Below are 14,203 nucleotides of genomic sequence, written 5' to 3' on the forward strand. Positions count from 1 at the left end.
TTCAGTTTGTGTATTTTGTTATAGCAACCCAAATAGACTAGGCAGTTGGCCTCTGCTACATGGCTGAGTTTATGATATGTTAAAAATACTCATAAAACAGTGTCTCTCTCTACAGAGGGCTTACACTGTGGGATAGAAGAGAATAGTAGCCCATCCTATAACACAATTAAAGCAGGGTATATAAAAATTTCCCACAGGATCCTACTGGGCTCAGAAATAAGTGACCGAATATAATATTGCCAGAGTTGCAGATAGTTGTTTTTATTTAATTCATCTGTCTCTGAAATCTTTTTCTTTCATAACACATAATGACACTGTTTTAGTCTCGTATTAATACTTTTTTCTATGCTTGGACTTCTATTGTACATTCTCAGCCAGTGACAGCTGGCCTGGCAGACTCTATAGTAACCTTAACTCAATCAGTTAGTGCACCATTTTATAATGATCTCAACCAATGGCTGTTCTACCATGTTATTCTAAATTATACGGTGTGATTTTCTCCACTGTGGCCTTTCTTTGTGCCATTTATTATGTGCAGTTTTGACCCAAAATGATTTATAAAAAGACATGCGCCATTGACTGGCCCCTAGACATGCCACAAAGAAACAAAGACATAGAATCACGCTGATGGTAAAATGATAGTTTTATGGTAGTTCTTAGCACCTTTGAGGGAAAAAAAAGATCAGCAGGCATCTGGGAATTGGTAGAAGTCCGTAAACATCACTACAGCCTGAGAGGACTGATTTACAACTGTATGAATGGGAGCTGCAAGAGTGACCAGAACTATGTCATGACTTTGATGGACTTGAAAAAATGGAAGCTCAATTGCCAATGTACCACGGTGGATGTGTCTCCAAAGATGCTGTATTATAACCACTCTACATGGAGTTAATTTCAGCTAATGCTCCCATATGCATGAATGCATCCTGCAAGCTCCTGCTAAATGGGGAATTCATTTACAGATAGTAGAAGCTATCAGAGATCTGGGAAGGAAAAAGTGGATGCAGTTGGCTGAGATAAATATCATCTCTGTACACCTCATCCATGTGTATCTGTGCACCTCTATCATCACACTGCATTTTAATTTTTTATTACTCATTTTTGTTCACCAGAGGGTGAGCTCTTTGAAAATACTCCTGAGCTCTTTGTTCCATGTTGTGTCATTGAGGTCTAGTTTAATGAGGCATATGTAAATTCTCAGTATATTTTGTTTAGTTGAATTGAGTTGGGCCAGCAAAATAAGGGAAAACATCTTGAAGAGGATGGGAATGAAGCTGGACCTTAAAGGATGAATGTTATATCTGGCATCAGCTAAATCTCTAGACTCTCTCCAGGGGACCCAGCCTTGGTCAAGGACTTAGAAACTTCAGTAAGAGGATCTCCTATCAACAGGGATGAGGAAGGCAAGAACAGAGCTAAACGAATGAGAGAGAGAGAGGGGGAGAGCAAGCATTTACCTATCTCTTTCTGTCTAGCCTGGGAAGGCTGGAGAGGGAGTAGGGAAGAGGAATTGTTACAATGGATCTGGTTTATGGCTTGTGCCATTTAAGATTCTGTAATTGACAGAGGTCCCAATGCATCTATGCTCAACATTGTCTCTGAAATAAACATTAGATAGCCAGCACATGAAAGGAAAACTGTTCTCCACTCACAATACCTCTGACATCAAATATGTGGGTTTCCATTCCAAGTTTTTCTCTGCTTCTCAGTGGAAACCAACTAGATGTTCCACAGTTTATCAGTTCTGGCTCTAACTACCCAGAATTAGCACAGACCCCATAGGTTAAGGGGTCAGTCCCACATGACTGCTCTCACTTCAAAAGCCAATTGCAAATCCCAGGCCTCTGGTACTTGACACCGACCAGCTATAAGTCAGAGGTTCTCAAAACTCCTTGGGTTCAATAATTTGCTAGAATGGCTCACAAAACTTGGGAAAACAGTCTACTTGACAGCCAATGACAATATACGTAGGGCAAGGTAAGTGGGAAGAGGTGCAGCGTTTGCATGCTTTCTGGGTGTGCCACCCTCCAGCTTCTCCATGTGTTCACTGACCTGGAAGCCCTTAGGATTCCACCATTTAGGGTTTTTAATGAGGGCTTCATTACACAGGCATGATTGATTAAATCACTGGCAATTGATGATTAACTCAAACACCAGCCCCTCTCTCCTCCAGGAGGTCAAGGTGAGTTTTCCACACCAAGCAATTCTCTAATTCTCAGCAGAAACAAATTAGATGTTGTGTAATTTACCAATTCTTACTCTAACTACTCAGAGTTAGCACAGACCCCTGAAAGTTCCAACCCTATAATTGCAGAGTTAAGAGTCACCTTATTAGCATAAAGTCAGGTATGATTGAAGGGGCTAATTATACATAACAAGAGATACTCCTCTCATCCCTATCACTCAGGAAATCCCCAGGATTTTGGTAGCTCTGTGCCAAAGAGCTACCCAAAGTGGCAGAGAAAAGTATATATTTCTTATTGTGTTACACACATCCATTATCTTGTAAGCTGAATAGTGTATATGCATACTCTATAACCCAGAATTCCATGCCTAGGTGGATGTGCCCAAGAGAAAATTTAGCATATGCACACCAGACAACAGGTATGATAATGTTTATAGTAACAAAACTTGTAAAAGCAAAATTTGGCATTGAAATACCTTTCTTTTGTTGAAAAGAAGTCAGTGCAGATATCCACCAACAGGAAAATGAGTAAATTACCATGTTAATTTGTTTCAAAGCATATTAAACACCAAACTCTATCAATAGGATATTGTACTACCAGCTATGCATTTGGAAGTGGAGATGATGATGAACAAGACAGGAACTCAGGGAATAGATCACTCACTGGGGACTGGAGTGTTCAGGCACATTTCATGAAGAAGATAATACATGGGTGGGGCCTTGAAAAACATGACAGACCTAGAGAACAGGAGAAGACAGGGAAGGATGTTCAGAGTGGGATGATGTAAGCAAGCGCATAAAGGGGAAAATTGGCATGCAGATGTCAGGGAAAAAGAAGGTAAATCCTTTGACTGAAACAGAGTTTAGTGGAAGGAAATAATAATGGAGAAGTAAACAGACTATAGAGGCTCTTAAATGTGCTATAGAGGCTCTTTAAATGTCCATAAGAAAATTGATCGAATTCTGTAGGTAAATTTCGAGTAAAGAAGGAACTCATGAAAAGTGATGTTTAGTATGATCATTCTGGTACAAGGTGAATGGGGCGACTAGAAGAGGGGTTGAGGGAGGTAGATTTGAAGGCTGTTGTTCTCATCCAGACTTCACAGACAAGGGCCTTAGCTAGGGACAGGAGGAATACAGAGTAATGATCTGAGAGGTGTTAACAGGTCTGGGTGATCAGATATGGAGTAGCATTGCTCCTCTCAAACACAAAGGTCTCTATGCCCAGCCCAGTAGCCCAAGGTAGAAAAACTTGGTTCAGTTACAACTTAGAAGAGACTAGGGAAGGGATAAAATGACCTGCTAGAATCATAGGAGGAAGTTTAAGGAGGGTGTGTTTAGATAGGCCTTATCCTAGTCCTGTCTTCTTAAAACTTTTCCTCTCTCTTGGTATCAACCTTCTTCCTTCCCACTGGACAAGAGGAGATGTGGAGAAATACGAGTTACAGCACAGCCTTCCTGCCAGAGTTCCTTCAGATAGGCACTGTTAGTTTTCATTAACTATATGTGAATTTCTCATAAAGCTAAAGACGTTCAATGTAAAGAAGTACTCTGCTCTCTATTCTGAAATTGTCCTTTGTACTCCTTTGGTATTGAAATGCCTTTCTTTTGCTGAAAAGTTTACATTAAAGGATATAATTTTAGGCCGAGCGTGGTGGCTCACGCCTGTAAACCCAACACTTTGGGAGGCTGAGGTGGGTGGATCACCTGAGGTCAGGAGTTTGAGACTAGCCTGACCAACATGGAGAAACACCATTTCTACTAAAAATACAAAATTAGCCAGGCCTGGTGGCACATGCCTGTAATCCCAGCTGCTTGGGAGGCTGAGGCGGGAGAATTGCTTGAATCCGGGAGGCAGAGGTTGCAGTTAGCCAAGATCGCACCATGGCACTCCAGTCTGCATGCAAGAAGAGTGAACGAAACTCCGTCTCAAAAAAAAAAAAAAAAAAAAGAATGGTAATTTTAAAAAATATAATTGGCGGTGGCAGTGGCTCAAGCCTGTAATCCACCTTGCTGCGGGAGGCGAGGCAGGCGGGATCAGTCAGAGGAGATCGAGACCATCCTGGCTTCTTTTGGTGAAACCCGTCTCTACTAAAAATACAAAAAAAACTAGCGGTGAGGTGGCTGGCCTGTAAGTCCAGCTACTTTCAGGAAGTGAGACTGGGAGAATAAGCGTAAGCAGGGGCCGGGCTTGCAGTGAGCTGAGATTGACCACTGCACTCCCAGTCTGGAAAAGGCAGAGACTCCGTCTCAAAAAAAAAAAAAAAAAATATATATATATATTATTATCAGCCCTGTCCTGGGTTACAGAAAATAAATAAAATAAAAATAATTTAAAAATGTTCTTATTTAGGAAAAGAAAAACTTGTTTGGTAAAATTACAAAGATAAGAAATACTGAATATTGATGACAAGAGGGAACAGGAGCCCTATGGATTGCCGGTGGGTGTATAAGCTTCTGCAGCCACTTTTGAGAGTAATCTCACAGTATTCAATCTCTTCCTTTGTTTAGGTCACAAATACTCACACAGCATGTGCTATGTGCTGTCACTGTTGTAGGTGATACGTCAGCGAATGAGAAAAAAATTCCTGCCTCAGTGGAGCTTACATTCCAATGGGGGGAAACCTACCACAGACAAATAAACACAATTCCGGGTAGTGACAAGTACAACGATGAGAAATAAAGCAAAATATGGAGCCAGCCAATGACAGTGAGGAGATACTGTTTTAGACAGCATGGTTAGCGACCATCTCTCTGAGGAGGTAATATTTGAGTGAAGTGAGGAAGTGAAACTTATAAAGATCTGGGAGGAGAACAAGGATCTTTCAGGCAGAAAGAACAGCAAGTGAGGCCCTGGAGCAAGACTAAGCACGGAATGTTCCAGCAACTGTTCTAAACACAATGTGGCTAGATCAGAGTGAGTGAGGGGGACAGTCATAGGAAATGAGGCCAACGGTCAGAGAAAGGCCCGATTTGTAGGGCCCTGTAGACCATCGGAAGGTGTTTGGAACTTATTCTGAGGGTACCTTTGCGGAATTTTGAGGGAAAGTAGCACAATATGGTTAACATTTTAAAAGTATCTCTCTAGTGACTCAGTGAATAAATTACTGTATGAAAAGATCAATGTAGCAGGTAGAGTCATCAGGACTTGCTGATGAATTAGATTTGGGTTTTAGAATGAGTGTGCATGTAACTCATGAGCATAATCTGCAGTCTCGCTCTCAGGTGTGTATCCCATAGAGGCACTTCAGGGCTCTGTAGGGAAGCATCATGTCCTTACCAGCACTAACTTACATGAAACCTCCTATGTGCCAAGCCCTGTCCTAAGCCCTTTACATATGTTAATTCATCCAGCCCTCACAATATGTACCAAGAAGTCCACTGTGGAATTGTCTGTGGTAGCTGAGGGTGGGCAGCAATTAGGATGTTAGGGGAATGGACAAGTGCAGTGTAGCAGAAGCAAAGAATATTAGGGCTATCATGGCCGGGGGCGGTGGCTCATGCCTATAATCCCAGCACTTTGGGAGGCCAAGGTGGGTGGGTCATCTGAGGTCAGGAGTCTGAGACCAGCCTGGCCAACACGGTGAAACCCCATCTCTACTAAACACAAAATTAGCCGGCGTAGTGATGCACGCCTGTAATCCCAGCTACTCAGGAGGCTGAGGCAGGAGAATCGCTTGAATCCAGGAGGTGGAGGTTGCAGTCAGCTGATATCATGCCATTGCATGCCAGACTGGGTGATAAGAGCAAAACTCCGTCTCAAAAAAAAAAAAAAAAAAAAAAAGAATATTAGGGCAGTCAAAAGCAATAAACACGATGCATGTAGAGCAATCTGAACAAATTTGAAACATCTAGGATTAATTTTTAAAAGTAAAAGTGAATATAATATCTAGAACACAATGCCACTTATGTAAATTAACAACACTAAATGTTTCTCAAAGATAAAAATTGCATGTATATGGGAACATACAGTAAACATTGTACAGTGGGAGCTTATGTGGAGGGGATGAGAACAGTAACGAGGATGAAAGTCAACAAGGTAAGACAATAAGAGGGGGAACTTGCAAAGACCAATAACGGCGGCCGGCCATGAGCAGCATCTTGAATCCCTGACAATCAGAGAGACAAGAGAACAGATTTTGGAGACAGACTTCTACTCAAATTCCAGTTTCATCATCTCAGTAGGAAACTGAGGTGATGAGGACATATGCAAAATGGGGATATTAATAATTCTTCCTCAAAGGGCCTTACAAGAATTAAGTGAAGTAATATCTATGAAGCACTTAGCATAGTGCCTGCCACATGCCGAGACACTAAAGTGAGCTGTCATCAGCAACAGCAGCATTAGTTCATTACCATAATTATCACTGAGAACGTTTCATCACCAGAATGCTTATCAAATGGTAACATATATTGTCCAGATGTTGTGTTGTGATAGGCCTCAAATAATTGCTCAAGTTACAAATGATAATTTCTAAATTTTTCTGCATTGTAAAGGAGTGAAGAATTAGAAATTCTGGGGAAAAGTCCTAGATGGAGTAAGAAGACTCACTTTGGGAAAAACTTAGAGGACAGCCTAGAATAAAGAAATATTTGGTGGGAAATTTTTCAAGTCAAATTCTGAGCACTGTATAATATGAACACTATGGATGGTTCCAGAGATTTCTGGGGAAGACTGTACAGTTCACAAAGTTTTGGTGTACTCAGGTTTCTTCTGAATCCAGTAAAGGGGCTGACATCTGTGCTCTGGGGGATGAGAAGCCAAAATAGAGCCAGCTTCTGTTGCCTAAGAGGACAGCTGACAACTGCATTGCATTCTTACCATACAGGTGGTGGCATGGTGCAGAAGTCAGACCTCTGTGGCAGGCTGTGGATCATGTGGAAAGCCACACACTGGCCCTGAGATGAAGAATTAGCAGGTTAGAAGGGAAGCACAGGAGTGCTGGCCAGCTCAGGCACTCCTAAAGCAGGCAGGTGATCATCCCTCTTCCCAGTAATTAGTTCTTCTCTGCCTCCCCAACTCTTGGGCACATTATCAAATGTGTCCCTACTTTGTTTGAGATCTACATGACTTTATCTCTTTTATCAAAACCTGCACTCAAAACATGATCTGAAGTGACCAGCATAATTTAAATGACCAGTCACATTTTCCTAAGAGGCATTTGCATTTTTAAAAGGGGCTCCATTAGGCAAAATATGAGGGGATTCTCAAAGTGGAACTTCAGGCATCCACAAGAGGGGAAGATACTATCTCACTGGGAGTTGACAGTATCTGATAATTGATCTCCTTTCCATCTGATTTCCAAGGGATCAAGGTGTCCCGGTTTTAAACAACCACAAGTAAGGACAGGATAGAGTCCAAGAAGACATACTATCAGGTTGGAAAATTCATTAAGTATTTACATGAAAATTCAGGTTCCTCATTGCTCAGGTATGGTCACATGGCTCAGAAAGCATAAGAAGTAGAGCCCTGAGGTCAGACCTGAGAGGCTTCTGAGGGGCTGATGCAGTGACTTCTCTGCTGCAGGTCAGGATTCCTGGAACTGGGGCATGGTTGGGGAGGGGTTGCAGGGAAGGGTGGGAGGAAGGAAGAAAGGAATAAGTGAGTGGAAGTGCTTCAGGATGAGCTCATTGGGGTGGGTAGGAAAGAAGTTTTCTAACTTATTAAGAATTTAAGAATTTATGAGAACTCAAGATTTCAGAAAGGGAGGAAGAAGAAACACATTGCATTTCTATCCTTGACTGGGGAACTAGATGATAGGGATGGGAAGGGTGGTTGGTGAGTCATGCCTTTTTGTCTACTCATTGTGGGAGGACGTGAGCTCTGGGGGCAGGCAACCCAACATTGACCTCTCTAGGTCTCACGCCAATGTCTGTTATCAGGAGTGAGCAGGAAAAAGGACCTTAAGGACATGAGGCTGTGTCTTCCTCAGCTGAGCCTTGCAGGGCTGGCTGGAAGGTGGAGAAGGGATGGGATGGGAGTGGGATGTCAATGGGAGCTTGAAGATGGAAGATGGAAGGGTCATCTGCTGGAGCCTGGGATTCTATGGGGCTCTCTTGTGCTGTGGAGGGCACAAGTTCTGCAGGCCTTCCTTACAGTAGTCACGGCTGGCCTGAGCTGTGAGGTGGCTATAGAGGCGGTAGATGAGACAGTGCCTGGCACTTGGGATACCTGATATTCAGCCTGTCTTCTACTCGTTCCAGTCTGCCATCTTCAGGAACCAGCAGTGGGTGGGAGAAGCAGCAATATCTCCTAGTACTCAGTGGCATCCGCTGGCCACTTTCTTTCTCTCTGTTCCCCATCCCATGCCAGCACATCTCCATCCTTCTGCAGCTGCTGCAGTCAGATCCATCATGTGGGCACTGACAGCCCTTCTGCTCCTCGGTGAGTCCGCAGTGAGGCAGCAGACGAGCTTTGGGTGGTGGAGAATAGGGTGGAGCAAGGTATGGGGAGAGGAGGGTAGGTATCCAATCCTCAGTTTCCAGGTGGTTCATTATTTCTGGAGGGGTAAAGAAGAAGGGGCTTTCTCAGAGCTTTGGAAACCAGGGGCAAAAGAAGAAAAACAGGTTTTGGGATCATTCAGCCTTTCTTGTCATCAAGAGTCTCTTTCCTCTCATCACCAACATTTTCCTTCCCCTTTCTCTTCCTTCTTTCTTGTTTTGCAGTTTCAAGCAGTGGGCAAGCTGGTGAGTCTTATACATTTCTCATCCCAATTTTCTACAACTTCCACTCCAACTCCCTAAGTTACCTGCTCCAGTAGACTCCTCACTTCTTGGCTGCTCTGGGATAGTGTCTTTTCCTACTCTCCTCAACCACTGGGACTAAATTTGCTTGAAGGCATTTAGAAATGGCTGATGGACTGATAGTCTGTAACCCAATGAATGTGATCTCCTGTCCTGCAGGGATGGGTTAGTACATGAGCCAGGGCCTGGGAGCTGGGGTTTCCTAAGATTTCCCAAACTCAGGTCGTTTCTTTGGGCACCTCACCTTGATTCTCTTTGCATGCTGCCCCCTCTTATCCCACCTCTCACCCCAGCTACTCTGGAGAAGCCCATATTATCTCTACACCCACCTTGGACCACCATCTTCAAGGGGGAGCGGGTAACTTTGAAGTGTGATGGATACCACCCACTGCTCCTGGAGCTCCGGCCCATCAGCACTCTCTGGTATTTGGGCCACCTACTTCTGCCCTCTCACAAGAAGAGCATTGAGGTGCAGACACCAGGGGTGTATCGATGCCAGACACGGGGAGCACCCGTCAGTGACCCCATTCACCTCTCTGTATCCAATGGTGAGTAGTCTGAGCATGAGGGGAGGGGGAGCACTTGTCTCCTCTGGCAATACTAGCCCTCTGGTGGGAGGGAACACTAGGTCAATCCCAAGGTGCAGGAAACAAGGGCCACACTGGGGCCTATCTTAAGTCTCTGGAGCAGGTAGGGACCTGCATGGCACTATGCGAGAAATACAGCAAGGCATGCCTAGCCCCAAAGGTCCCCTTACCCTCCTGCCACAGTGTGAACATTTCTGTTTGTTTCTGAGACCAGCTCAGAAGAGCAAAAGGTTCCTAGGACCTGGAGTGCTGGACAGAGAACTTTAGGGGGTAGGGGAGCACTGAGTAGTAAAGGAAGCTCACCAAACAGGAAAGGTGAGTTTCCCTGGCAGGCCGAGCACAGATGGAGGATCTACTCTCAGTTGAACAGTGTGATGCTTCTCTGTGCCTCAGTGTCTACATCTGTAAAGAAGGGACAATAATAGTATGTACCTCTTTGCCTGCTCTGAGGATTAAAAGTGAATTATGATTTGCTAAAGAAAAAAAGCAGCAATTGAACTGAGCACTTACTCAAAGTTTTATTGCATACGTATATATGTGTATACAGGAGTCAGCTGAGAAACTCATTCTCGAGATGCTTGAAGAGTTTTAAAACAGGATAAGAAAAATAACAATAGTTTGTTCATTAAGGTACAGGATTGCTGGGCATGGTGGTTCAATCCTGTAATCCCAGCACTTTGGGAGGCCAAGGCGGGCAGATCACCTGAGGTCAGGAATTCAAGACCAGCCTGGCCAACATGGTGAAATTGTGTCTCTACTAAAAATAAAAAAAAAAAATGTTAGCTGGGCATGATAGTGGGTGCCTGCCTGTAGTCCCAGCTACTCGGGAGGCTGAGGCATGAGAACTGTCTGAACCCGGGAGGCGGAGGTTGCAGTGAGCAGAGATCATGCCGTTGCATTCCTAGCCACAATTTGTGTTCCGAATTTAAAGCACATCACTCAATGTTCAGATTAGCACTTACACACACTTCATATTCATACTCTGTGGCCTCTTGTTTGGAAATTGTTGGTGATAGCAATAATTATACTGAGTACTATAGGAGTAATTACTGTTTACAGACAGTGCATGTGGATTATGCTTATTACTTGCAGGATTCTTTCTCAATGTACAACATCTAAAATGGCATCTGCTCTGTGCTAGGGCTATGTAACTGTCCTACTATGTACAGGGTAATTATGGGGTGCTGTAGGAGATACCTAAGGCTGTCCTGGGGTGTCAAGGATGTTTTCTGGAGGAGATAAGGTCTAAGCCTAGACTTAGGAGAAGCAGGCCTCAACTTAAACAGGTGAAAAGAGTCTTCTTGGCTGAAGAAATAGCAGGTACAAAGGCCTTGGGCTCAATTCTCTAAACAGGGCCAATTGTCTCAACAGTTCAGTATGACTGGAGCTTAGCCTGTTAGGAGTGGAAGGTGAAGAAAGTAGAGAGGAAATGGGGCAGGAGTGAATACTGCCATGGTGAGGGAGAGGTAAGCAGGATCCAGTCAGGAAGACCCTGACACCATCCTAAAGGGGTTATAGTTGATTCTTATGGTCAAAACTCTTTGAGGCTGGAGCCAAGTCTCTGGCATCTTTGCCTCCCTGGCTAAGAGAAAGACCAGCCCTCCCCCTTCCTTCCCAGTCACCTACAAATATATCTTGCACTATGAGGCTACTGGGTGCCAACCACCAGGGAAGGCCTGTCTGCTCAGGAAAGCAGTGGGAGGCCAGGCGCGGTGGCTCACGCCTGTAATCCCAGCACTTTGGGAGGCCAAGGTGGGCGGAACACCTGAGCTCAGAGTTCCAGACCAGCCTGGCCAACATGGCGAAAACCTGTCTCTACTAAAAAATGCAAAAATTAGCTGGGCGTGGTGGCGCGCACCTGTAATTCCTAGCTACTCGGGAGGCTGAGGCAGGAGAATCGCTTGAACCCGAGAGGTGGAGGTTGCAGTGAGCCGAGTTTGTGCCACTGCACTCCAATCTGGGCGACAGAGCAAGACCGTGTCTCAAAAAAGAAAAAAAAAAAAAAAGAAAGAAAGCGGTGGGAGATGGCGGGGAAGGGAGGGAGAGGAGTTATGGGGAGAAAGCAGAGAGGCTGTGAGAGTGGGAGATCTCCAGGGCTGGACTTTCTGTGGAGTCAAGCGTGTCTGTGGTGTCTGTCGCAGACTGGCTGATTCTGCAAGTGCCCTATACTCCAGTGTTCGAGGGCGAGCCGCTGGTCCTGCGCTGCCGCGGCTGGTACGACAAGGTGGTCTACAAGCTTCACTACTACCACGACGGCCAGGCCGTGCGCTACTTCCACTCCAGCGCCAACTACACTGTGTTGCAGGCGCGCGCCAGCGATAGCGGGCGCTACCAGTGCTCGGGCACCATGCGCATCCCGGTGGAGAGCGCGCCCATGTTCTCCGCTAAGGTGGCTGTGACAGTGCAAGGTGGGAGAGACCAGGGGCCCCGGGAGGGAGGCAAATGAGCACTGAGAAATTTTGGGACAGGAGCTCGGCGGGAAAAGACCGGGCGGGAAGTTCAAATAGCTGCCACTTGGCGGGTTTCTCTTAGACTACGGACGCTGTCTCCTCTTCTTCGCCGCGAAGGAGCGCTTGATCTGCAGTCTGCTTGGAGGCTGGTCCCTTTCCCCGACGCACACCCTGGCTTCTCACTCTGGCTCCCATATAGAGGGCAGCTCTGGCAGGGTCAGGGGGCACCGTGGGACTGGGACGAAGGAGCGACTCCCTAGCGTCCTGCAAGGCAGGCGCAGCGTCTCCTCTCCTAGGCTGCAGAACCCGAGCTGAGTGTCAGTCGGGATGTGACATGAAGCGTGGGGCCCGGTCCCTCCTCCTTTCAAGCTTTCCCCGTCCCTCGTGGACTCGGTCCCCCTGCCCCACGTTTCAGAAGGCTCCCCTTCCCCCTCCACGTGGACACACGGCCTCCTCCCCTCACCCTCTTGGTCTATGGGTCTGCAAGGAGCCCTCGCGGGAAGCAGGAAGGAGCTGGGTCGTGGAGCGGTGGACGAACCGGCGTCGTTGCTCCCCGCCCTCTTCGCAGAACTGTTCCGGGCGCCGGTGCTGAGGGTGATGGGTCCGCCGGAGGGCCGCGGCGCGGCGCTGGGCGGGGTGGTGCTGCGCTGCGACACGCACCTGCACCCGCAGAAGCGCGACACTCCGCTGCAGTTCGCGTTTTACAAGTACAGCCGTGCGGTGCGCCGCTTCGACTGGGGCGCGGAGTACACAGTCCCGGAGCCGGAGGTCGAGGAGCTGGAATCGTACTGGTGCGAGGCGGCTACCGCCACCCGCAGTGTCCGGAAACGCAGTCCGTGGCTGCAGCTCCCGGGGCCGGGTGAGTGCCTGCACACCCTCCCGGACGCCCACCCTGGCGAGCAGCCCTGCTTCCACCTCTCTGCACCCACGAATCTCCCCCGTCTCCCCGTCCCTGTCTCGCCCCCCCACCCCCGCCTCCCGGTCCCCGTCCCGCCCTCCCTCCCCCAGTCTTTCCCATCTCCCACTCGCCACCCTCCTCCTCACCCTTCTTCCGGCCTTCCCCATCCCCGCCCACGCCCCACACCTCTTCCCCAGCCCCGCGCCGAGAACCATGAAAGCCGCGCGTGACTGGGAGTGATGCATTCACAGGTTCTCCCCTGGACCCGGCCTCCACTACCGCCCCACGGGCCGCAGCCTTGGCTCCTGGAAACAAGCCGCTTTTCTTCCGAAGGCCCCCGGTGTCCAGATCGGTCCCGTCGGTCACCTCCGTCCCGAGCACCACCTCCACCGGGCTGCAGTTCCCGGCAAGTGGCGCCCCGACTGCTGGGCCACCCGCCTGCGCTCAGCCGACGCCCTTGGAACAATCGGCTGGAGCCCTGAAACCCGACGTGGACCTTCTGCTCCGAGAAATGCAGCTGCTCAAAGGCATTCTGAGCCGGGTGGTCCTGGAGTTAAAGGAGCCACAGGCCCTCCCGGAGCTCAGGGGCACGCCCGAGACCCCCACCTCTCACTTTGCTGTGAGCCTGGGAACCCCAGAGACCACTCCTGTGGAGAGCTGAGGGGGCGGCTACCGTCCCCTCTGCAAGCTCATTCCTCCCTGGTCGTCTGCTTCCCCTCAGGCGAAGTTCTTTCAAAGCCATCTGTTTGCATCCTTGTGTTTTGCTGTGGTTTTTAAAGGAGCGCCCACGAAGTGTAGTGGCTGACGATTTCAACCTCACACAGCAGTTTGTAACCACAAGCATTCTCTTTGAATTCTCACGGAATTCAGCAAGAAGTAGAAACCTGCTATTTACTACATTGTGGTTTAACTTTGGAAGTGAATTTAGTGACCCATAGCCCTTCAGATAAGCCTAGCCAGTACATATTTCAGCACAGGCAGTTTTTTTGGTATTTAAGTACATTGAGGTAACTGAGGACTTGATAATATTTTAGGGTCGAAGTGTAATTATTCATAATGAATTTACTCTGTTGATATTAAAAAGACGTTCAGTCCTATTACTGATGAGTTTACATCTTCAAATAACTCCTGGGTTCTATTTAGTTTCGGAGAGCAAAAGTTGTTTGTGTGGGCCTCCCATTCGCTGGTTAAAAGGATCAGAGTCTTTGGGAGGCTGAGGCAGGCGGATCACCTGAGGTCAGAAGTTCGAGACCAGCCTGGCCAACATGGCGAAACCCTGTCTCTACTGAAAATATAAAAATTAGTCAGGCGTGGTGGCAGGCGCCTGTAATCCCAGCTG

General features: G+C 47.3%; 1 protein-coding gene across 2 annotated transcripts; it reads left to right on the forward strand.

Moving 5' to 3' along the window:
- The first annotated feature begins 7,838 nt into the window (after positions 1–7,838).
- Positions 7,839–14,006, forward strand: FCRLB (Fc receptor like B). 2 transcript variants are annotated; one of them, XM_031654882.1, is made up of 6 exons: positions 7,839–8,570; positions 8,852–8,872; positions 9,223–9,477; positions 11,658–11,924; positions 12,535–12,825; positions 13,116–14,006. In XM_031654882.1, the coding sequence occupies exons 1-6, from the start codon at positions 8,330–8,332 to the stop codon at positions 13,523–13,525; spliced, it is 1,485 nt and encodes a 494-aa protein (XP_031510742.1). In that variant the 5' UTR covers positions 7,839–8,329; the 3' UTR covers positions 13,526–14,006. The 2 variants fall into 2 exon arrangements, with proteins under 2 accessions (XP_031510742.1, XP_031510749.1); XM_031654889.1 differs by having other exon boundaries at positions 12,680–12,825.
- The last annotated feature ends 197 nt before the right edge of the window (positions 14,007–14,203 follow it).

Source organism: Papio anubis, chromosome 1 (genome assembly GCF_008728515.1).
Source record: "Papio anubis isolate 15944 chromosome 1, Panubis1.0, whole genome shotgun sequence".
Lineage (NCBI taxonomy): Eukaryota > Metazoa > Chordata > Mammalia > Primates > Cercopithecidae > Papio > Papio anubis.